The following is a 22450-nucleotide window of genomic DNA, read 5'->3' on the forward strand; positions in this document are numbered from 1 at the left end:
GATCCCCTGGGTGGGTCATTTTGCATTGAGCCTGGCTGTGTGCACTTGTTGATATGTGAACACTGACACGACCTAGCTCATTTGTAAAAATGTGTGTGTGCGTGTGTGTGTGTGCGCCTGTGTGTGTGAAAACGTCAGGGTACACCCTTATTTCAAACCCCTGATGGTCTGAAGTGTTAGAACATTTTTGACTGAAGTTGAAAAAAAAAATGCTGCGCCTTACTGGAAGTAATCGGTTGCTCCTCTCCTCAGGCTTGTCTCACATCTCATCAGCATTATAAGTCAGTGATGCATAAAGGTGTCTCTGGTGGGATGAGGCGTCACGGCATCGCTGCCTCATTTTCTCGGATGTCACTTCACAGTGGAACGGGCATATTTTGCAACACTGAACACCTCGTGCTCCCCTCACAGTTTCACAATGATGTCATGGCAGACCAAATAGAAAAAAAGGGAACAATTTTCTTCTTTCAGAGGGTGTGATTTTGCCATTGGGGCAATTTGAGCACTGCCCCACCAATCAAGTGATTGAGTGAATGGGTAGATAGTCAATTGCATGGATGTGCCAAAGCATTTGCAACATGTTCAAAGAAATGAAAATTTTATTTATTTTTTATGAAACTGCAATGCAAGCGATAACAGCTCTGGAAACTCTTTGTTGTGAAATGTGTGAAAGCAAACTCTTACAAAAGCAAAACTTAAAGCATTTAGTTTGTCCAACTTTAAATGTTATCCAAGTGTACTGCCTTGAAACTTTTGAGTTCACCTGTGTTTGTTTGTTTGTTTGCTTGCTTGCTTGTTTTTGAGTGTAGATGATTTCCCTGAAAATAATATTTTTTGTTATTCAAATTATTTTGTTTTTATAATTATCATTATTATTAGCATTGTAACATTGTCTAACAAGCAAGTTCCAATCAGCATTTTATCTTCTTTCGTTTATATAGAGTATGAGAATTAAATCAATGTGCTATTTTGCTAGGAATATCCTCTGTTTGTGTCTGCATGAAGCGGCTGCCTCTCCCAATTCTTCTCTGATGTGAATAAAAAGCATCATTCTGATTTTGATGGACTATCTATTGTCTGTGTTGTACAATGCAGCACTATTGGAGACAATATCGACATTTTTAAAATGCCATGTAATTTACCTAATCAGAGCTACCGGGTCTGGGGAAGCAATTTTGCCATCTAGCAGCTTCATTTTCTCATCCACAGGGTTCAAAACAAATGCTATCGCTAACTGTGATTGTTGTTTTGCAAGACAAGAGATAAACGGTCAGCAGGCTGTCCACTGCTGTCATCTCCTTCAGATTATTGCTTCGAGGTGAGTCTCCCTCCCCCCAAACACAATTTTCTATAAATGTCACACTGGACTGCTTGCTGTTCGTATGACGTTAATGTGATCTTAATCCAGATGAACACCTTTCAGACTCTCTTTTCTGTGTTTTATTTTATTGAAGTCACACGCATTGTTATGTCTTGAAAATGGAATTAAGGAAACGTTCTTCCATTACGTACTTAATGTGCAAATTAAGACATACAGTAGAATATTGTACTGTTGTGACGTAAAATGACAATTTGAAGAGATGTATCATCATGCTAGCATAAACACGGATACCCTCCAATTTTGCCCCCTTTGGAGCAGAAAACTTTATTTTAACATTATTATTATTATTATTATTATTATTATTATTATTATACACATTATTATTTTACTCTTCTAATATGTCCCTTTGTTTAAACAAAGTACTGTACAGTGATATGTTAATATTAAGACGACACAGAGGCTATACTGTTCTTCAAGTTCATAATTCAATGTTTACTTGCAGTTTTAAACCAGCAGAGAGCAGCAACGTCTCATTCTTCTCCCAGGTCCGAAATGGTTTAAGTCCTATGAAACCATTTCTCGGGTGACTGCTTAAATAGAAATGCAAGCCAAATGTGTGCACAATATGTCAGCCAAACGTTTTTTTTTTCATCAACGTAGTTACAATTTCAAGGTGGGAAAACGATCAAGAGCAATCAGTGAACACAGACCTTTGCCAAGGTGCATAGTTTTTGGAGAAGGTATTTATTGAATTGTATTCATTTAAATTTATATTTAAGAAGCATAGGATTTCATATAGTAAACACACACACACACGTCTGCAATCATCAAAAAAGAATGAATGGAGGTTGAAGGTTGGAGTCAAAGCCTATTCATAGGGAAACCAATACAAACACATCCACAAAAAGATCCAGAGGAAAAACAGCTATGTTGGCTGAGGGAAAAAAAGAAGGAAAAAAAGCCAGTCTGAGAAATAATTGGGTTTCTGTGTGATTGTACTGATTGCACCTTTTTTGTGTGCGTTTGTCATCATCAAGTCATCTGTGGATTATGTTCATGTGTAGGAGCACCAGTTGTATCAAATGGATACCAAACAAGCAGACAGGAATTGGAACAGCAAGTCATTCGGTTTGGCAGCCATCACCGCAGGTAATCCACCGAGCGGTGGTGTTGTCACTCACTCTGCGAGATTTGTCGCAGCATGAGATGTATTTATTCCAGGAGTGTCCCGCTGGGTTTGTTAAATCTTTAACCAACAACCAAACACTAATGCATTCACGCCACCGTCTCCCTTTAAAAATGGTGGCTGGCTTTAATCAAAAGAAATAAGGTCAGTGGCATTTATGTCATTGGCATTATTTAGTCCAGACTTGTTGAGAACTGCATTCATTGGGGCATAAATGCAGCTGGAGTAAACTTGTGTATGAATGCAAAAAAGGATTCTGGAGAAATATGTGTTACAAACAGATGAAAACATTGTCAAAAGATTCCCAGGAACGAGCGCCTGCAGACACTGTAATGTGAATGCCAGGCCAGTAGGTGGCAATGTCACACGACTCCATCAAATGCAGGAACGATGTCGTACACGACGAACAGATTACGGATCCATCTCCGTATCGCCCCGACAAACTAAACTCGGGATCACATTTCAACTACTATGCTCGCAATGTAGCTTTAAGAGTCTTAATAGTGTTTGGATTGCTGCCTCTGTTCCACTTCTCAACCTCAATATTTTTATTTAATCTTGGTTAACATGACCGTGCTCGAGCAATACATGGTATATGAAGATAAGCTCTAACTCGTGGCTTGAAAATCAACTGAGTTGGGGGCAGGGGCGTTGTGCAGGCAGGAAACTCCACTGTATATATGGCCACTGTATCAAGCTTTAGAAGTTCCCCCTCATCTTTGGAAGCAGCGGGAAAAAGGTCGCGAGGGAATTCACTGGTGGACCAAGGAAATTAGGTGCAGCAGATGAAAGTCTCATCAAGTCGACTTTGCTTTGAAATGTGGGGATGTGGAGCTGCAGCACCAGCTCTCGACTGACAGAAGCCAATTACAGGCCGAAAAGCCATTCCTCCATGGCGGAAACAGATCGCAGCAGCTCACCTATTCATAAAAAGACCCCAGAAAAAATTGGGCCGCACAAAAAAATTCCTCTGTGGATGGACTCTTTCGGGACAGTGAAAAATTTCACCGTTGTGCGGTGGACACTGAATATGAACAAAGAATACTTTGATTGACCCAGAATTTATAACAACTAGCCTTAACATGTGTCCAGAGCCACTCAAAGAAGGACGAGGCATCAGTAGGCCAGTTTCGCATCAGTGACTAGAGGGACGTTGCCCCACCAAATCCGTAATTCCGGCAGATGGCACTGCAACAAAAAATATCTGTCATGTAAAGACCACTATATAGCTGTGACATATTTTCATCACATTGTTAAGTGAATATATTTTGAAAATCTGACTTTTTTGTGCTTTGTAAACACTTATTCACGTCTTTAGAGTACCTGCTCACCATCAAGTGTCAAATTAGTAGATATTTTGGTTGGTTTCTGAAAATATGCCTGTTAGCAAGACTCGGTTTTTACATAATAATCACCCACGGATCAATGGATATATATATAAGTATATACATATATCGGTGCCAATATATTTATTTTGTAGACCAGTGCAGAATGAATGGTGACAGTCAATATGGGTGGGTGGGGGGTGGATGAGGGGTGTGGGGGGTAACATAATGTGCTGTGGCCCAAATCAATGCAACAAAACAGCTCAATACACAGCAGGGATGTGCTTGTCTCGTCTTAAAGAAAAAAGCTTGCCTCTCCTGTTGTGTTTGTGTGTCATTTGTACTCTCAACTGTGTCCAATATCAGCGTTACTATCATGATGATGAGATCACCTCAGGTAGGCACTCGCAAGTGCTTATAAACAAAACAATCTGCGGCAGCACTGATGGAAATTGCTAATTTTGCGTGTGGTGTCATGAATGGCTCATCGTAGGATTGCAAAGGACCGTTCGGGTCAAAACTGTATCGAATTGCCATTTCTGGAAATGCTCACCCCTAACATATGTACGTAATACATTCCTGGATTCAAGCTTTTAACCCCAAGACTGTAAGGCAGACGTGCTAACCACTCATCCGCCTTTTATCATCAATACCTTATAACTTTTTTTCTTTTTCCCAGAGACTTTGCGACTTTCTGACAGCACAGGCGTGAAACTTCGCGCCGCACCAACACAGACTGTTACTGGGTGTGACATCACACACATCAGGGAAGTTGCTCAGCCTTGATGTTGAGGCCAACTCAGATGAGAGAGTTGATGCAAATGAGCCAATCACACTGACTGGCTGCACTGATCTTCCTGCTTCGCCATCTTTTGGTGTAACTGCTTTTTAGATGTATTTATATATTTATTTATGTTACATTTACCAGTCGCCCAAAATAGGATCGGCAGGCTTTCCAAAAGTATGGCAAGGTGTATACCAATACCGATAAACAGACTTACTTTAAATGTATTCTAAAACATTTATTTGTGGGGAGGCGTAGTGGGCGACTGGTTAGTGTGTCAGCCTCACAGTGCAGGGGTACTCGGTTCCATTCCCACTCTGACCTTCCTGTGTGGAGTTTGGATATTCTCCCGGTGCCGGCGTGGGTTTTGTCTGGGTACTCTGGTTAAAAGTAAGGCATTTATTTGAAAAGAGGCCTGTATTTTCAAGATAATGCCAATTAACATTTTATTTTGTCATGTCACATCACTAAAGCCTAGTCAATTATCCTCGCAACCAGTTTCTTGCCCTGCCTCACCCACTGACGTTGACTTTGGCCTGTTTTACTGCCACTGCCCTTCTCTCCTACTTCCTCCTTTCCGGCTCAGAAAAGGAGGGCTATGTGGCGATGAGTGAAGTGAACCTTTTGTTGTATTGATTCTGCATCGACTGACCAGGACTGCTCCCAAGAGAGGTAACTTTTAAGAAGTAATTGAGTACATCCAGGAGTGTTAAATATCACATGATACATGAACATACCTGTACATGAACACTTGGGCCTACTGCACAACTGCTTTTGAATGTTAATATTGATAATCCAGGTGGTACTTGGAGGAACAAGTAATTATTTTTTTGGAAGGTAGTACTTCGCATAAAACGTTTGAGAACCACTGCAGAGTACTGCAGTACATCCAGGTGATATTCCAATTGACAGTATGGGAATCCTCCCATCAATGTTAACGCACGTGAGAGGTCTTAAGAGCGCACCACAGTTGTCAGACTGGCATTTCGGCTAAAGAATGGCATTTGGTTCTCACCATCGTTACATCTCAGCGTGATGTTGTTTTCCAGAGGCTCTAAAAGGCTCATTAGCATATTTCTATCCTAACTTTCAATTAGAAGGCTGTTATCATTTGACCTTAATTTTACATATGTGGCCCCAAACAGCGAGAGGGGAGTGATGCTCAGACGGCGAAATGGGCGCTCGCTGCCAAACGACATATCAACTCATCATGAGACAGCGAGGCGAACAATGGAGGCATTATGCAGGTTTTTGCCCTCCTTTATCTCAAGTCGAGATTCTCTGAGGAATTTGCTAAACATTATAAGCACTGGAAATTGTGCTGTAGTAAATTAAAAAAAAGCTCAACTTCTTCCTCCAGACACCTTTCAATGAATATTTCACACGGCAGTCAACCTGCTGACCTTACATTTGGAAGGCAAGCTGTCTCCTGAGGGTTACTTGCGCAACATGCTGGGCGGGATGCAGCCCAGCTTAAACACTGCATGATAATGCCACACTGATTTAAGTGCAGTTAGGAAGCTATAATAATCACCTCAACAACATAATTCAGCATATTTTATATTTACGAGATGTAGAAGACGCAAAGTTCAATTTCATTTTAATCCAAGGCAGTGATTCCCACCTTAATTGAGCCAAGGCATATACCGTGGTACCGCTACTTACGAAATTAATTGGTTCTGGAAGAATTTTCTTCACAAGAAAATGTTGCAAGTAGAGACGCGTTTTCCATGTAAATGCCCTAATCCGTCCCAAAATTCTGACATAAATGTTTTCTAAAGCATAAAAATGCATCAAAATGTGTAACAAATACATTTTACAATTAGATTATAAGACAATAAATAAGAGTTTTGCAAAATGTAAAAAACAAAGAATAAAGAATAAAAATGATGGTCATGTGACTTTTAACTGCGTCCTCATCGGGGGGGGGTTTGCCCTCTTCATGTTCTCTCTCAGAATTGGTTCTTGCCTGGCGTTTTGTAACATTTGCTTTTGTGCACAATTCCAATCTGAATCCGCTCTTCTCTCAAATTGCTGTTATAATTCACTGGTGATTCGATGACTTTTTACTGTTCAAAGTGCTGCGGTTCACCGTTCGGCAGGAGCCGTCGTCGTTTCGTTTCTATTGTTTCCCTAAATGTATGGCAAAGGTTAAAAGGATGTATGTCAATAAGCTACCAAAATAAAAGAAGCAACAGACTTTGGCCCCTGCGATGTGTGATCCATCGTCAAGTGGAGACGCTCTCCAGATGTGTAGCAGTGTGGTTGTTTGCTCGGCCTCAGCGACCAATCAGGTTCTATCTGGTATGGGCCAATGGAGGCCAAGCAGTCAGTCAGGCTGGGTGTGCTGTGTTGGAGTTTCAACTTTGGACCCTACAAGAGCAGCTGAATGATTCAATAGAAAGTCTTCATCGTCAGAGCTTCTCCCTAAAACAGGATATTTTGACTAGGATTTTGTTTTGTTTTGTTTTGGGGAGCCTCCTTGGTTTACCACCCGATCAGGGGAACTATGGAGCACTACCCTGATCAGGTAAATAATCGAGTTCAATGCAGTCAATATAATATTTGTTAGTGGGTTCTATGTGACAATTACGATTGGTGTGTAAGAAAGAGCAAAGTCTATAGTTTAAATCTCTTTACTGTGGGACACGCTATCAGCAATTGTGTTGTTTTCTCTCTGGGTATAATATACCATAAAATATACAAATTGGCAAGGGTCAAAAGTAGAGCGACGTTATGACGACTTTAATCTTGAAGTTAGATGAAGAGTCAAAATTGAAAGGATGGATAAAAACAGATTTATTTCCGGGTACATGACTTACATCGGTACAGTTCCCATAAAAGGGACATTTCTAGAATTAATTCACTCATTGCTGACCACCCCATGAATATCGTTCAACTCATATTGTTGAGTGTCACTATACTTATAAAGACTGAATTTTTGGTGATATGATTTGGATCAAAATATCGTCATCATTTAACCTTAAAAAAAAACTCTCTGATTATTGAATCCAAAGCGCTTGGATGATGTCATACGCTGCGCTGTTAAAGGTATCTTTGGCAAAGTAACATATCGCAATTCCAGCTACGTGACTACTACCGTAATAAACATGTTGTTCATTGCATATCTTTGTGGGAGTGTCAATCAAAACTGTGAGTCATTAGGTCTGCAAAGGCAGAATTTTCAATACAGATCTTATGTTGGCGCTTTCATGATATCCTTTGTTGGTGAAGTAACTGAACAGTTCTAAAGATTTTTTTTTTTTTTTATTGAGCTCGCGTTCTGGTAAATCTTCAAATATCGTTCTGCCCTTGCGTTGGATTGCAAATGCGCAGCCCATGACTTCATTCCTTTCGCCTGAATTTACATGCATACACCTTTAAAGACCCAACAACGATCACAAAAGTCTGTTTTGGCATTTCGTTTAGGAAGAATGATGATCGGTTGCAAAGCAGCAGCTGGGGCAACAGTGGTGATCTTTTGCAATGTCTTAGCGTGGCTTGAGAAAGCATGAAAGAGACAATTTTGTAAATGTCACGATGACAGCAGACGTACGATGGCACGGAGCTTCTCGATTGGCTGTTTGATCACAATGATGGAATCCTCCGGTACGAGGAAGCGGGACAACAAGGCCACCAGCAGCACCACTGGCCTGTGCAGGAACCAAATGTACGTAAGGCCCGTCGATCACCCGCCGTGACACTTTTCACACACAATCATCCACAATCATCTCAGCACGTTGTCCGATTTAAAAGACAAGAAAAACCAAAAGCACCTTCCACCCCAGCAGATGCTCCAGCTGACGGAACAGGCGGACGCCGACTTCCTCAACGCCCTCCTGAGCGGAGGCGAATCGGTGTCGGACTCGCCGATCTGGTCCCCTTCGCCAAGCGATAGCGGTATCAGCGAGGACCCGCCTTCAGATCAAATGGATAGCCCCCAGAGACCCGAGAGTCCCTCCGGTGATGTTCATTGTTTGCGTCCGAGGTCACAGGCCAAAGCTGCCTTGGAGGCCCAAGTGCCCATTAAACCTAGTAAGTCACCCCTTCAGTCATAGATTGCTTCGTATGATCTTAGCAATGAGGCTATTTAATCAAACGAATCACCACGAATCGCCTCGCATAATCACGTCGTTTGAAGTTCATTCATTCATTCATTCATTCATTCATTCATGAATGAATCGTTTGAAGTTGTTTTTATTTATTTTTTTATTTTTTTTTAATGTTTTGGTCAAATTATACCCCAGCCAATATGTGTTGCAATGACAACCTAATCTGCCTCCAATTCTCCAGTGCTGAAATACAAGAAAATCAAATCAAAACCACATTCCCCAAAACAAGGCAAAGCAATTTATTTCTTCCTCTGAAATGCCAACACATTATCATTATCCACAATTTCCATAAACAGACTTACTGTTATTGTGTCAACACTTTTTCGCTATGTGTATCATCATTTCGTCTTGGGGGGGGTTTCTCGTGTGTGTTTGTGAAGATGTCTGGAAGGACAAATTCCCAGCAGAGAGGATGAAATATCCACAGTATTCTTCTGACATGAACAGAGCGCCACTGTGCTCCGGCTCAGGTCTGACTGTGAAGGATCTGCTCCTGAGCGGCACCGCCGAGCCGGTAAGAGACAAAATGGGGAAGGCGATGCAATGCTTATCGGTGATAATAGGTTGCTCTGACTCAAACGCCGTTTATATTTCCAAATATAAATCTTGACTTTGAAGCTCTTGTTGACAGGATGAGCCAGCTCGACATTTGCTTTGTGCGTAAAAACAAGGAGAGACATTGCGGCAACCATCATTTGGAGGCTTAAACGTCACTGCTCAATCAGTGTTGTCATTTACCTTTAAAAGTAATCTGGTGACTGATCACCAATTAGTCCTTTAAAAACTAACTTGGTGATGTTCATGATGATTTGCTTTTAAAAGTAACTGTTGCTACTGGGCGATTATGAAAAAAAAAACCAACAACAACATTGTGATCTTGAAATCACAATTATTAAAACCAATTATTCACTGATTTCAAAACCTATTAAATAACACTCTGCTACTCAAAACTACCAACACCCCCAAGTTTAAACATCTCTGCACATTGAACACTTTATTCTTGAACAGTCAGGGCACAATAATGGCTGACCGCTGTGAAGGAATATCACTCCTGAAAGTCAATGCTAATCACCATTAGCATGTCAATGGGATTTTACATTCACTTTAGCATTAGCACTGGTGATCGTACTAAAAGCAAGCATATGTCTCATATGTAAATATACAAAGTGTGTCAAGCACACATGAAAGATTTTGCAGTGTGCTTGTTTCTTATTGGAATTATTTCAGTCCTTTTCATTTGAATTATTCAAACACAAGACCAGTCGGGAAACTTCAAGTATTGATCCAAGCTTTCCAGCACAGTTGATTAATGCGAGTGGCGGAATGCCGCTTGTCTTATCACACTCTAATTTCTTGAGGGTTAGGGGAGGAATGAGAGTGGCCTGCTAATTGAACTAGTCCTTGCCAGGCAGCAGGGAGACTGCAGAGAAGCTGTAATAGGCCAACGGCAGCAAGGAAATGTAATGAAGCGGGGGTATTGCTGAATTACACTTTTGCATTACTGCCTCACCTCCAGCCTCCGCAGCCATACCAACAGTCCATCCAAGAGCTGATTCTCAATGAGGACGAGAAGAAACTCCTCGCCAAGGAGGGTGTGACTCTGCCCGGCCAACTGCCACTCAACAAGGTTCGTTATTACAGCGAAAATGTTTCAACCGCTCGCAATCCCCCTTATCTCAGAATGTCTCCCTTTTCCAATCAGTACGAAGAAAGGATCCTGAAGAAAATACGAAGAAAGATTCGCAATAAGCAGTCCGCCCAGGAGAGCCGCAAAAAGAAGAAAGAGTACATTGATGGACTGGAGAGCAGGTAACATTTCCAATTACACATCACATTTACATTGCTGTGAGCATTTGAGCAGTGGCATCACAAAAATTCCATTGGGTCTTTCATTGCTTCTCAGTATTTGCCAATGTCCTGGGTTTGTTAATATCTCCGGAGTACGGTGGTGAGGCACTTCTCTTGTCAATACAGCTTGATCTTTAGAAGATAGCAGCAACTAAAGGCTGCCCATCAGCTCTGCGGTTAGCTTCGGTCATTGTTTACCATTTCTTACTCATGATTGAGTTCAACTTGCAAACCAAATTACTGAAGATGAAGTCGTACTCTGATTGTCTGCTTTCACGGTCATTTCTACTGCATATTTAATCCAGTGGCAGATGGCGGTCGAGATGCAGATAAAGTCGCTGCGACTGACCACAGTAGGCTTTTGGCGAAAGGGATTCAAACGGACTACTTCAGGCATTGGAGAGATGATGGCTTGTGACAGAAACAGGTTGAAGGTTTTAGTGAATCAGGGCCGTTGGCTTTGTCGGGGGTCACCATCCTCAGCGTCTCTCTCATTTCTTGTTCCTGAAGTGTCGTTGTGGAACAAGGGTACTTGATAGTCGATCTGTTGACGGCCTGTGAGCCTTAAAGCTGTCAAAGAAACAACTGAGGCATTTCATCAGTCTTGACCGATGCTTACTTGTTGCCATTGAAACTGGTGATGTGGGTGACGCTCTGCAATCTTTTACTCCCACGTCTCACAGTGTTGAGGTACCGATTTACGATTGGTAGGTTTTGTCTTGCGCTCATCATATCAAAATGTGATGGACATGATGAAGTGCTCTGCTCAGATACCAAATCGAATTGAACAATCTTGTGAGTGTACTTATATGGTGTGACTTCCGATTTTGAGCGCAGAGGTGCTCCCGGACTCAACTTCTATTTTTCTGTATGTTTTCAGGATGGCTACCTGCAGCGCACATAACCAAGAGCTGCAGCGGAAAGTGTCTCAGCTGGAGAAATGTAACATGTAAGAGATTTTAAAATGGGACTTCTATTTTGCGATCCATGTGTGAGGACTCAAGCTGTAATCCTAAAGGAGTCATCCACTTCACAACTGCTCCTATATTTTCCTTTGACCGCCAGCGCTCATACAACCAATTTTTTTTTTTCCGGCCTCGTTTTCTTTACGATTATTTTTTCATGAATTTGTCTCCACAGATCACTAATGGAACAGTTGCGGCGGCTCCAAGCTCTGGTCATGAATACATCTAACAAGTCAGCCCAGACTGGGACATGTGTGATGGTATGAATTCATATGCCAAGATGCGGCATTCCAAAAAAAAAAAACGTCAAAAGTCATTCTGACAGTAAGCCAAAATGTGAATGAGCCAAATAAAGGCCAATCATGACATGACAATCTCAAGAGACATAAAAAAAAAGCACAATCCGCAAATATAAAGGCTCCCTTTTTGAATGGAAGCCATGTTCGGCCTTTGATCAGCACCGGAGCGCAGAGTACGCCGCCCCAGGCTATCAGAGGGGAGGAATATTTTGAAATTTTCGCTTTAATGAATATAAATGTGTGTCAGAACCCAGTCACTGAATACATTATTGTGTCAACTAGGGAAGCACAGAAAGATCCACAAAATACACAACAAAGATCAGTCACGTCGCCACATGGCTGCTGTTCATTATTCGGGTGATTGATTCTGATTACGCTGTCATGAAATCATTCACTAAATAAGCCAAGATTTGAAACCCAGACCTGTCAGAAAGACATGCTAACAGTTTTCCACCGTGCATCCTTCAGTAGAATAATCGACAGAGGTGGCGGAAGGTCCGCCAGTCCATGACTGGCACATTGCTAGCGAATGATGGGGAAACTTAAAAAACGGACAGACAATGCACAAACAGAAGTGAGTTTTCACCAGAAATCGTCACAAAGGACCTTTTCAGTCCGTCACTAACGGACTCCCGTTTCGCCGACGACCGATGGAAACGTGCGAACGTGTGTCTCACGTGTGCTTGTTCACAAGTGTGAATATACAACAAGGTTGCTTCGAGAGGACTGCATTGACTAGGGGCTCATCTCATTCCTCTTATTGGCGCTTCCTAGCTAGGTTCTCGCCCCTCGCGCCTCACTTTACATGCTAGCACCTCACACCGGAGTGGGATTCCACTGAGAATCGTAAAATTAAAAAATATAATATATACATTTTTATATAATATATATATATATTTTAAATTATTATATTATATATAGGCGGCCCAGTAGTCCAGTGGTTAGCACGTCGGCTTCACAGTGCAGAGGTACCGGGTTCGATTCCAGCTCCGGCCTCCCTGTGTGGAGTTTGCATGTTCTCCCCGGGCCTGCGTGGGTTCTTTCCGGATGCTCCGGTTTCCTCCCACATTCCAAAAATATGCATGGCAGGCTGATTGAACACTCTAAATTGTCCCTAGGTGTGAGTGTGAGCGTGGATGCTTGTTCGTCTATGTGTGCCCTGCGATTGGCTGGCAACCGATTCAGGGTGTCCCCCGCCTACTGCCCGGAGACGGCTGGGATGGGCTCCAGCACCCCCCGCGACCCTAGTGAGGATCAAGCGGTACGGAAGATGAATGAATGAATGAATGAATATATTATAAATATATATATAATATAAATTTAAAAATAAAAAAATTGTAAAAATGTAGCTCAGTTAAAATAATGATGATGGATTGACGATGACAGATTTGATTGGCTTGAAATAATGACAGACTAACAATGACGGATGGATGGATCGGCTGATGGTGAATGACGGAGCAGCAAAATTTACTAATGCGCCCATCTCTGCCGTGTTCAAAATTAGGGAGGTGTCAAAAGTTGTGGGGGAAAAAAAACAAGTCATCAGGCAGAGTAGAAATTCCTGGAAAATCACATTCAGTACAGTCATAAACAATGTTTACTTGGTTATTTTGCACCAATGGAAAAAGGAGGCTTTTTTTCGAGGGAGGCATTTATTTGAGCATTCTTTCAGATGTTAAATTTGAATGCATTTTGTGTAAAATATGCAAGAAGTGTTCTTTACCTCGCCCTCCACATTCTCATCTACTTTTGACTTCTTCATCCCCACCCCCTTAGGTGCTCTTGCTGTCCTTCTCCTTAATCCTCTTCCCGAGCCTCAAGCCCTACGCTGACACCAAAGTCAGCCAAGGAGACTTCAGCCCAGTAAGAAGTGAGTAACCTTGAATGGCAAATAAATCCCAGCATGCACTCACCTGACAACCAAGCCAAGTCCCCCTGTGAGTGACAGCCACAAACCCACCACCAAGCACCACCTCCCAGAGTTGACCGTTAAAAGTGATGTGTGAAAGTACAGTGACCAATAATAACTAGTTTTTTTTAATTTTATTGATCGATTTATTCTTTCTTTGGGGGGAGAGGTGTGTTTTCATCCATCCATTTTCTGATCCGCTTATCCTCACAAGGGTCGCGGGGCTTGCTGGAGCCTATCAAAGGTGTCTTTGGGCAGGAGCCGGGGGCTGGTCTGCTACAACAGAGAATAAGAACCACACTACATCGTATATGTTGCTCGTGTTTTTATGTGCAACCTGGTGTGCAGTGGGCAAAAATAAATCAAATTGAATAAAATGTTGTGCATGTCGGGGATTTTCTTTTTACTATTCATAACTGAGGGAGAACTTGGCACGGACATCAGATGCAGATGTTTGGCTTTGAAGGCAATTTATACTCGACTACGCTCTCGATTCTTTATTAATGGTGTGTAGTCATTGACTCATTACAAAATACATGTACTTGGTATGTAGGGGATGCTTGCTTAACGTGACGCCAGCCTGTAAAGTAATAATCCGATTTTCCGCAGATGTGTGTCTCATGATGGACTCTCTATTTTCTCACAGTCCAGTCACGGTCCCTGCAAAACATGCAGGCCTCCCGCGTGCTGCATGTCATCGATCCTCCGTTGCCCGCCCAAGACGAATCGAAGTCAGTGCATGCGCATTTCTCAGGAGATACGGGACTGGAAATCACCACCCTGATGGGGAACATGAAGCTGAACCAAGAATTGGACGCCATGTCTCTGAACCGCAGCCAAGAGGAAAGCCTGGGTCATTTCCACGTGGACCCCGTCACCGGCCACTTAGCCACTGTGACTTTGGATCCTAAACGCTCCGCCGGGTTGCCGCCAAACGCTGATGACATGTAGAAGCTATAATTTCTTTGATCAGTCATCATTCTTTTCTTAAGGCTGCTTTTTTAGTTCAATCATGTCTTGAAAATTCTGTTTCTGCAGTCCTGTTTTTGTGATGCTCTTTTTTTTATCCGTTTGTGCATTTTTGATTGTTCCACTCTAATTGTCTCTCAACTTGCGCCATTTCGAGCCACAAGCGATTACCGCTAGTGTGATCTCACAGGGCAATAGCTTCATTCCCTTTATTGTGGAGGGTATGTTTCAGACTCATAGGTGAAAATCTGCAATATGCAAAAACATATAAAAACATTCTTTGTATAATTTCACACCTCCCAGATGCTTTAAACTTATTAAAACTCACTTTTTAAAGTTACCTTTTTTGTATGTCATCAAGGAACTACCGTACTTTTCTTACACAGATCAAGCAGCATCACAAACAAACAATGACATGTATTACACTCCAGAGGGATCACATTCTTCTTCCAGTTGACCTCAGTGCAGCACATCATGCTTCTGCATTGAAGAATTTGGACTTGCCCGTATGGAGTTTTGAAATTCAAGTGACCTGATTTACTGTAATTTACCATCTGGGATTCTGCTGATTTTTTTGCTCTGACTTGTACAGACGAACTCAATTCACCAGACTCTAAAACAAGCAGGAGCTTAGAAAACAGTGAACAATTACAATCATTTAAAAATATCATACAGTTTAATGCCACCCTCAGTTGAAATTTACAGTCAGACTAAACATAAAACAACCAGAATCACACCATGTGTATCTAAAACGGCCAAACGGCCTGAAGAATGATTGTCTGTTTTTTATGAAGGGCAATATTATGAAGTGCGATATTCCCCTTAGTTTGCCCCTACCTATTAAAATATATGTTTCGACATATTTTGTTGAGTTTTTTTTAATGGATTAATCCCATTTGCATTCATTTCAATGGGAAAATATGATTTGGGATAAAGATTGATTCAACTTGCAAGACACAGCTGTATTGTAAAAACCCATAATCGCTTAAAAATCAAGATACAAATGCAAATACATGTTTTTATGGACTGATTGATGGACTAAAAAATGCTGAAAAAAAGGTAGAGTCCAAATACTGTGCCAAGCATTGATTAATATTGTTTTAAGGACTGCACATACTCTGAGGTTCTTCTGCCTGCAACACACTGGGATAAACAAGAAATCTCTGAAAGGGCAAATATGTCACCAGGGACAATAGAAAGGGAGAAAACTAGGCTAAAGGTTGAATAGACGACCCCTTATCGCTAGCCTTCATCCCCACTTATTGACATGTTTACTCATTATTGAGAGGCTTGCGTCTGCAAGCGTGACCAAACAGCGGTGGCATAAAAGGGTTGTGGCTGCTCACTGGATCGGAAATTTTGTTATCAGGTCCTAAAGGAGAAAAAATGTGTTAGGGTTGCATTGAAACGGAACAAAACATTGTGACGGGTTATTGCAGAGCACAAGAGAGAGGGTCACATGCCAGCTGTGCTGTGATCTGGTAAAAAGAAGTCAGCTAAAATGTGAATTTAGGAATCAAGCTATAGCCTTGCATGAAAAACCGTCTTATAAGGAAAAATGAATAATATCCATCCGAATCAAAAAATTCTACCCAAGGTTTTCCATGATTCTCCTGAAAGCCTGCGGAAAAATGACGGCACTGTCGCATTTGTGTATATCAGTAAACACAAGGCGTCAGGTCAAGGTAGATCACACCCACTTGCGTTCAATCAAAGTTGTCTCCTATTGAAAAGTCTGCGTTATTCACGCGATGCATCGGGAGCTGCAGGCTGCCGGGCAGAGATGAGGCCATTGTTCATTGTTCAGCAGAGCAGTGAAATATTTCTCTAGTGAGGCAAAAAGGCCTGAGGTTGATGGATGTAGTGAGGGAAGCTATGTTGTTATTATTTTTTCAACCCTTTCAGGGACAGCGGTGACTACAGTGGACACTTGATCATGTTATCAGGTTACAGCAGCGGTCCCCAACCTTTTTTGCCCCACGCACCGGTTTAATGTCTAGACAATAATTTTAGGGACCGGCCTTGAAGGTGTGACAGATTAATACGACAAAATAATATCATCTGCATGAAAACTTTTTGAAACATAACAATAAACATGAATCACGACACGCGAGGAACGTCCCTATCTGGCCGCAACGCTCTCTGGTCGCGATGTAACGTTTAAACCTCCCTTCAAAATAAGATACAAAGTGCATGAAAAATAAGACTCACCATTGCCGCATATTATGCAGAGTGGGCTTGGTGCGTGGGAATCTCCAAAGATTTCCAAAGATGTTTGTTTTTTTAGTCGTTTTGCTAGCTCCCGGGTTTCATTTCAGCGGTAACCTATCGCATGACCGAGAAGGGAGTAATGGGGAATCCAGTAAATTTTCAAAATAAAACACATTTCAGATTCCGAAATGAATAAAACGAAAGTAATGTAAGCTATTTATTCTTTCTGTGCGGCCCGGTACCAAATGACCTACGGACCGATAGCAGTCCGCGGTCCGGGGGTTGGGGACCACTAGGTTACAGGATGCATGAAATCGACATACACCAGTGTAATATTTCCCATTGTATGATAAAATTTTTGAATTTCCATTGCATGGCCCGAATAATCCTGAGCTGGTGACAGTGGGCATATTCCTGATAACATGTGCAACGCTTCTCCAAACCATACAAGTAATATAGATTTCATCCAATTTAGCACGATGCTTTGCAGTGGAAAAGCGATTTTCACAACAAAATGTTTGTATTGGACCCCTCATTGCTTTAGTAATGATTCAGCAGGAGTGCGTCTAATCGTACATTTTCCACTAGGTGGTGAAAATAAATGGGGAGTGACGGAATCAATCAAGCAGATATTACGATCATCCACAGGATAATGTCTCTATCTCTGCTCGACATCTCGGAATATTGTTCTTTCTGTGCTCGATCCACCCTTCGTCTTTTTGTCTTTGCCTGCTCCTTCCTCCCCAGGATGAGCTGTATAGCAAATTGAAGAATGTTTTTTTTTCTCCCCTCTTCTTTTCTAATCAAGGGTGAAAATGTCTCGGCCACAAGCATGTCCAATCAGGACCTTAACGCATCGTTTTGATTAAGGAAATTCTCTGAGGACCCTCACGACACAGATGATCTCCCCACGGGGTTGGGCGGGCCATTAGAGGAATTTTGTCCATCAAAGTCAAATGGGCAAATCCGCTCGTCTTTAATCTCCAAATGGGATTAAAATTGCAAGGTTGAGACATTGTAAATGTAACGCTTCCTCAAAAACAACATGCCTTTTCCAATTAGGCCGAGTCAAAGAGGGACTTGGAAAGACACTAGATGGATGACGCCTGACAGAAGTCTGAAACTTTGTCACCATTTATGTTTTGCCCACAGAAGTACGGAGGTGTAGTGCAGTTTTTTTCCCCCAAAATTTTGAGCCCGGTCATATCTTTGCAATACAACACACCAGCAGACAAAAACATCTCAAAAAGTACACACCGGTGGTTCTCTCTCTATTTCTATTTCTAACTTTTGGCCCGGCCCTCCACAATATTTTCTGCTTCTCATTTGGCCCCCACGGGAAAATAATTGCCCACCCCTGCTTTAGAGCGTCACTGGGGTCGCAGATATTTTCAGCCAAGGTTATAATTGGTGGCCGCAAACAGTACATCCAGAGGTTGACCCACAGTCTTCGAACATTTTTTAATGAGGTGACTCAGGATCGCGCTTGATTGGGTAACCGTAAATCAGGAGGCGGGGTATACTGAACTTTGCAATTTTTCACCCCACAAAATAAATAAATAAAAACCACACACAAGGGTACTGGGGGAAAGAAAAAAACAAACTAAAAATAAAAAAAAACACACCAGCAACCGCAACTACAAGACAACGTGACAGCAGGAAACTAAATACAAGCCACCCAATGAGACAATGAGGAACACCTGGACAAGATGGGCGTGGCTGCGGGAGCTGATTGGAAGACGCGGGCTCATGTTCAGCTTAGGTTTAGGATGAGCTGTCTTGTGTCTGGCTGGAGCTACTCAAACAAGTTTATACTGCCTCTCGTTCATAATCAGGTAGGCTCTAACTTACCTCTGACCCAAATGAGGATAAACGCTCGAGAAAATGACTGGAGGGATGTTTGCTTGTCTGCTGGTCAAATCACACATTCAGAAGAATTAGCTCCTGCACAAGTCGCAGCGGGATTTACGATTTTTCCAGGATTTGGGATGCATGATGTCTAATTCTGAGCTTTCGAGCTATTTGGTAATTTACAGGATCAGGCTCATTAGTCATCCTCCGGAATTAACTGCTCCTCATTTGTCTGCCGCCTGGACGCCTCTTATCGGCTTTGCTCAACTCTGTAGGCTATCCAAATATCAAACTGACCATGAGACGTGAGACCGGAAATTAGAAGTGACACACTGGAAATTAATTTTGGTTGGCTTCGTGTGAATAGGGTCCATTTTAGGCGAGATTGGTGCATGTTCCAAAGCGCTCGTTGCTTTAATTAGTGAGCCACGTTGAAAACTGACGTGTGCGCAGTTGCTGCTAATATTACACCATTGTCTGCATAATGGCTCTTTTTTTCCTCAAATCATAAAGAGGATCAAACGGATGGATGGATGACTGTATTCTCACAAAGTTCAAACATTTACATTTCTTTATTATTCATTTTAATTTATCTCTTTCCCTCATAATTGTATAATTCATTTAAAATGATCACGTGTTATTTTGTGTTATCATTTTATGGTGCAGTATATTATCAGTATAGCTTTTTTTTAATATTGTGTTATATTACTGTTTTCTCCAATTATTCTTAACTCACTTCCCTCGATATGTCTAAGGACATTACAAATTCATTCTTTTAAAATGATAGCTTTCCTTCATCATGTATTGACTTTATTTTTAAGGAAAAAAAATACCCACACATCAGTAACAAAAGTCATTTTGTAGAAAAATATATACTTGATTCTTTGAAGAATTTTTATTCTTCGCAAAGAGCACATTTTACGTAATCACCATTGTTGTTTTATGATGCGACATGTACTTATTGTTTGTGGAGTGTGGCTGAGAATGTGGGAAAACTTGTTTTCCAACGTTTCATTGGAAAAAAAAAATAATAAAGTCTTGTGTCTTTCTTTTTCGCAAATAACCAAATCTGCATACCAAAACTTTGATTAATGGAAGCATTCCTCTGTCTGGTTTGAATGTCATTTAGGCATTTGCATTGCATAGTGTTTTTAAGAGTCATGGCGTGTAGGTGGAAATGATCAGGAAAAAACAAAAATCCACTAAACGCTTGATATTACCATCACTTTTTAGTCTTGACATTGGCATGGCCTTCAAAATGACATTGTGCTCTCCCATTTTTATTTAATTTTTAAAAATTTTTTTAGTTCAAAATGTTTTTGTGTGTAACGAGCCAAAAAGAAGCCTTCTTCACATGTTGGCCACTGCCAAAGCTTTTCAGTCTTTCAGATTGTTCTTTGTTCTTAGCCAGATCAAATTTCGAAGGACAAAACGACGAGTGCCGGCACTGATTGTTGCTTCGTTCATCGGTGTTTTACTGTGCGACTGAGAATGATTACACAAAACTTTCCACTTTAACAAAAATCCTAAAAAGTTCCATTTGTTGTCAAGTCTTTAAAATGTCCCCCGTCATACAAATAAGCCGCAAAAAACATTTGCGCTCCCCCCGCCCCCTCCCCATTCGTTTTTCGCCATATAGCTTTGCATGGACTACAATTACAATACAATACAATACAATACAATACAATACATGCTGATTTATATAGCGCTTTCACAACAGCGGCAGCTGTAACAAAGCACTTAACAAAACAGTTAAAAACAAGTAAAACAATAAACGCAACACATAACATAAAACACAGTCATGCAGGCATAACCACTTTTCCATCACACGCTTGAAGCAGTTTGAGATGAAAGAGGAGAGAATCAAAGTTTCCTTTAACCAGTGGATCAGAGACGTCATGATCAAAATGTGCACACGTCAGCTACAAGCTAAGTGCGCATGCTTTCGAAACAACACTATGACAGACAAACAAATGAGTATTTTATGGCGCATGCATCCAAGGATGAACCCACAATTACTGATAGTCAAACACAGACAAGTGAAGATCCCCGAACGGCAGTTATGACACTAATTGCTCTGCACGGTTTTCGCTTGGCGTCTTCGGCCATGTTTGGATGGGAAAAAGAGCTAAGTGTTTTGCGTCATTGTTCTAAAGTACAATCAAAGCTCACATAAGCACGGATGGAGAAATAAACGCATTTTTATTAAGACCTCTGACAGTCTGAACAATGGCCGCAAGTCACTTTAATTATTTCTGCCTCAGATCACAGTGTCACAACCGTAGGCCGGGTGACAAAATGTTATGGCAACAGATGCCGCACGGGGGTGGGAAGCTTTTTTAAATCTGCTTTGGACGCAGCCAGCCGCCTTCTTAAAACGTTTAAGAATGAAGACGGCATTTTTATTTGGGGACACGAGGAGGTAATTTAATAGAGTTGACACTCGGCTCTCGTGTTGTGTTTTATTCTGCGAACAGCTACAATATTCAAAGCAGCGAATGAGTGAAAAGCATATTTCGAGGTTAAAAGCACAGAGGATTATCTAGATTTGATTTTACTGGTTTAAGCCGGAGTGAGCAAGTGTGTTCAAAAGGATACCACCTAGTCCTTTTAATCCCCAAAGGATCACATCATTGCAACATGCGCAAACCACTTCAACCCGTGTGTAAATTAACCATCCTCTTATTCAGTCTGATGGGATCCAAAACAAGAGCCGCATAGTAAATTCTGTCGCTTCAGAGATAATGACGTTCACATTTTTTTATTGATGCACTAAACAATATTTAATAGAGTGGTTGCATAGAGCTGCACTGCATCATTCTAATGGCTGTTTTGAATAGGGTGGCTACTTAACGCAGAAGTGTTCAAGTTGCGTTCGTTTTGATTGCATGTGTGTTTTGTGTCATGTTCTGACGCGTTTTCCCTTTTGCATGCGAGGTCGTGCTTGTTAGATTTTCGTTTCCACCTGTTCCTGTCAGCCTTTGTGTCAACCACTCAGCTCCATTGTTTGTTTGTTGCTTTTTTTATCCTCCTTTTGTGTCACAAGCCAAAGTTTGAGGTACAAACAAGTTGGTTCCGGTGCCGTTGGAGCGCAGATTAAAAACAATAATAATTATAAAGCAATAATGGTGCGGTAATTCCCTCACACGGGGGCAAGAAGAGCCACTGTCGCGATGCAGGTTCAGTCAAACGCAAGACTACAAAACTCTTATGAGAAGAACTCGGGGCCAGATGCTGACGCTGGACTAATCTGGCCAGCACCTGTAGCTGTTCATTAAACCACGCCCCTTAAAGGTGCAACGGAAGATACAAATGAATTGTATTCAAGCATCAAAAACATTTTATCCAGTAATGCTTAATCCATATCCACTGAAGGGGGAATGCGAAAGAAATTACTGTGAGGCTCCATTAAATTGTTTTCATTTCTTATCTTGTGTGTGGGGTATTAATTATAATGCCTTAGCCATCAAGGAATAGTCAAAAAAATCTGATTTTGGGGAACTGAGATGTTCCCTTATCACAAAATCCACAAAAATATTTTTCCGTATTATGTTGTTTTCGATATTTATCAAATCCCATTTATAAGCATTGAAAATGAAAATTTGGAGAAAATCATATTTTAAACCTGCAGTATCAAATTTGATACAGATGATTCAATCTAATGTAAAGA

At 41.4% G+C, this 22450-nt stretch overlaps 1 protein-coding gene and 1 long non-coding RNA gene across 7 annotated transcripts in view; one reads left to right on the top strand and one right to left on the bottom strand.

The window, feature by feature from the left end:
• Nucleotides 1-6507, bottom strand: part of LOC127605429 (uncharacterized) — a 249819-nt gene extending 243312 nt beyond the window's left edge. The window contains exon 1 of the long non-coding RNA XR_007963586.1: nt 6278-6507. This is a non-coding gene — a long non-coding RNA (uncharacterized LOC127605429). The remainder of the gene's footprint in view (nt 1-6277) is intronic.
• creb3l3a (cAMP responsive element binding protein 3-like 3a) lies at nt 1096-15056 on the top strand. 6 transcript variants are annotated; one of them, XM_052072875.1, is made up of 12 exons: nt 1096-1318; nt 2386-2470; nt 5203-5288; nt 8164-8286; nt 8408-8651; nt 9109-9242; nt 10245-10355; nt 10431-10537; nt 11457-11525; nt 11717-11801; nt 13617-13710; nt 14396-15056. In XM_052072875.1, exons 5-12 carry the CDS (start codon nt 8408-8410, stop codon nt 14698-14700), a joined length of 1149 nt encoding a protein of 382 aa, XP_051928835.1. In that variant the 5' UTR covers nt 1096-1318; nt 2386-2470; nt 5203-5288; nt 8164-8286; the 3' UTR covers nt 14701-15056. The 6 variants fall into 6 exon arrangements, with proteins under 6 accessions (XP_051928835.1, XP_051928836.1, XP_051928831.1 ...); XM_052072876.1 differs by lacking the exons at nt 1096-1318; nt 2386-2470 and having other exon boundaries at nt 4060-5288; XM_052072871.1 differs by lacking the exons at nt 1096-1318; nt 2386-2470; nt 5203-5288 and adding an exon at nt 6596-7146 and having other exon boundaries at nt 8405-8651.
• Nucleotides 15057-22450: the final 7394 nt, after the last annotated feature.

This window comes from Hippocampus zosterae, chromosome 8 (genome assembly GCF_025434085.1).
Source record: "Hippocampus zosterae strain Florida chromosome 8, ASM2543408v3, whole genome shotgun sequence".
Classification (NCBI taxonomy): Eukaryota; Metazoa; Chordata; class Actinopteri; order Syngnathiformes; family Syngnathidae; genus Hippocampus; species Hippocampus zosterae.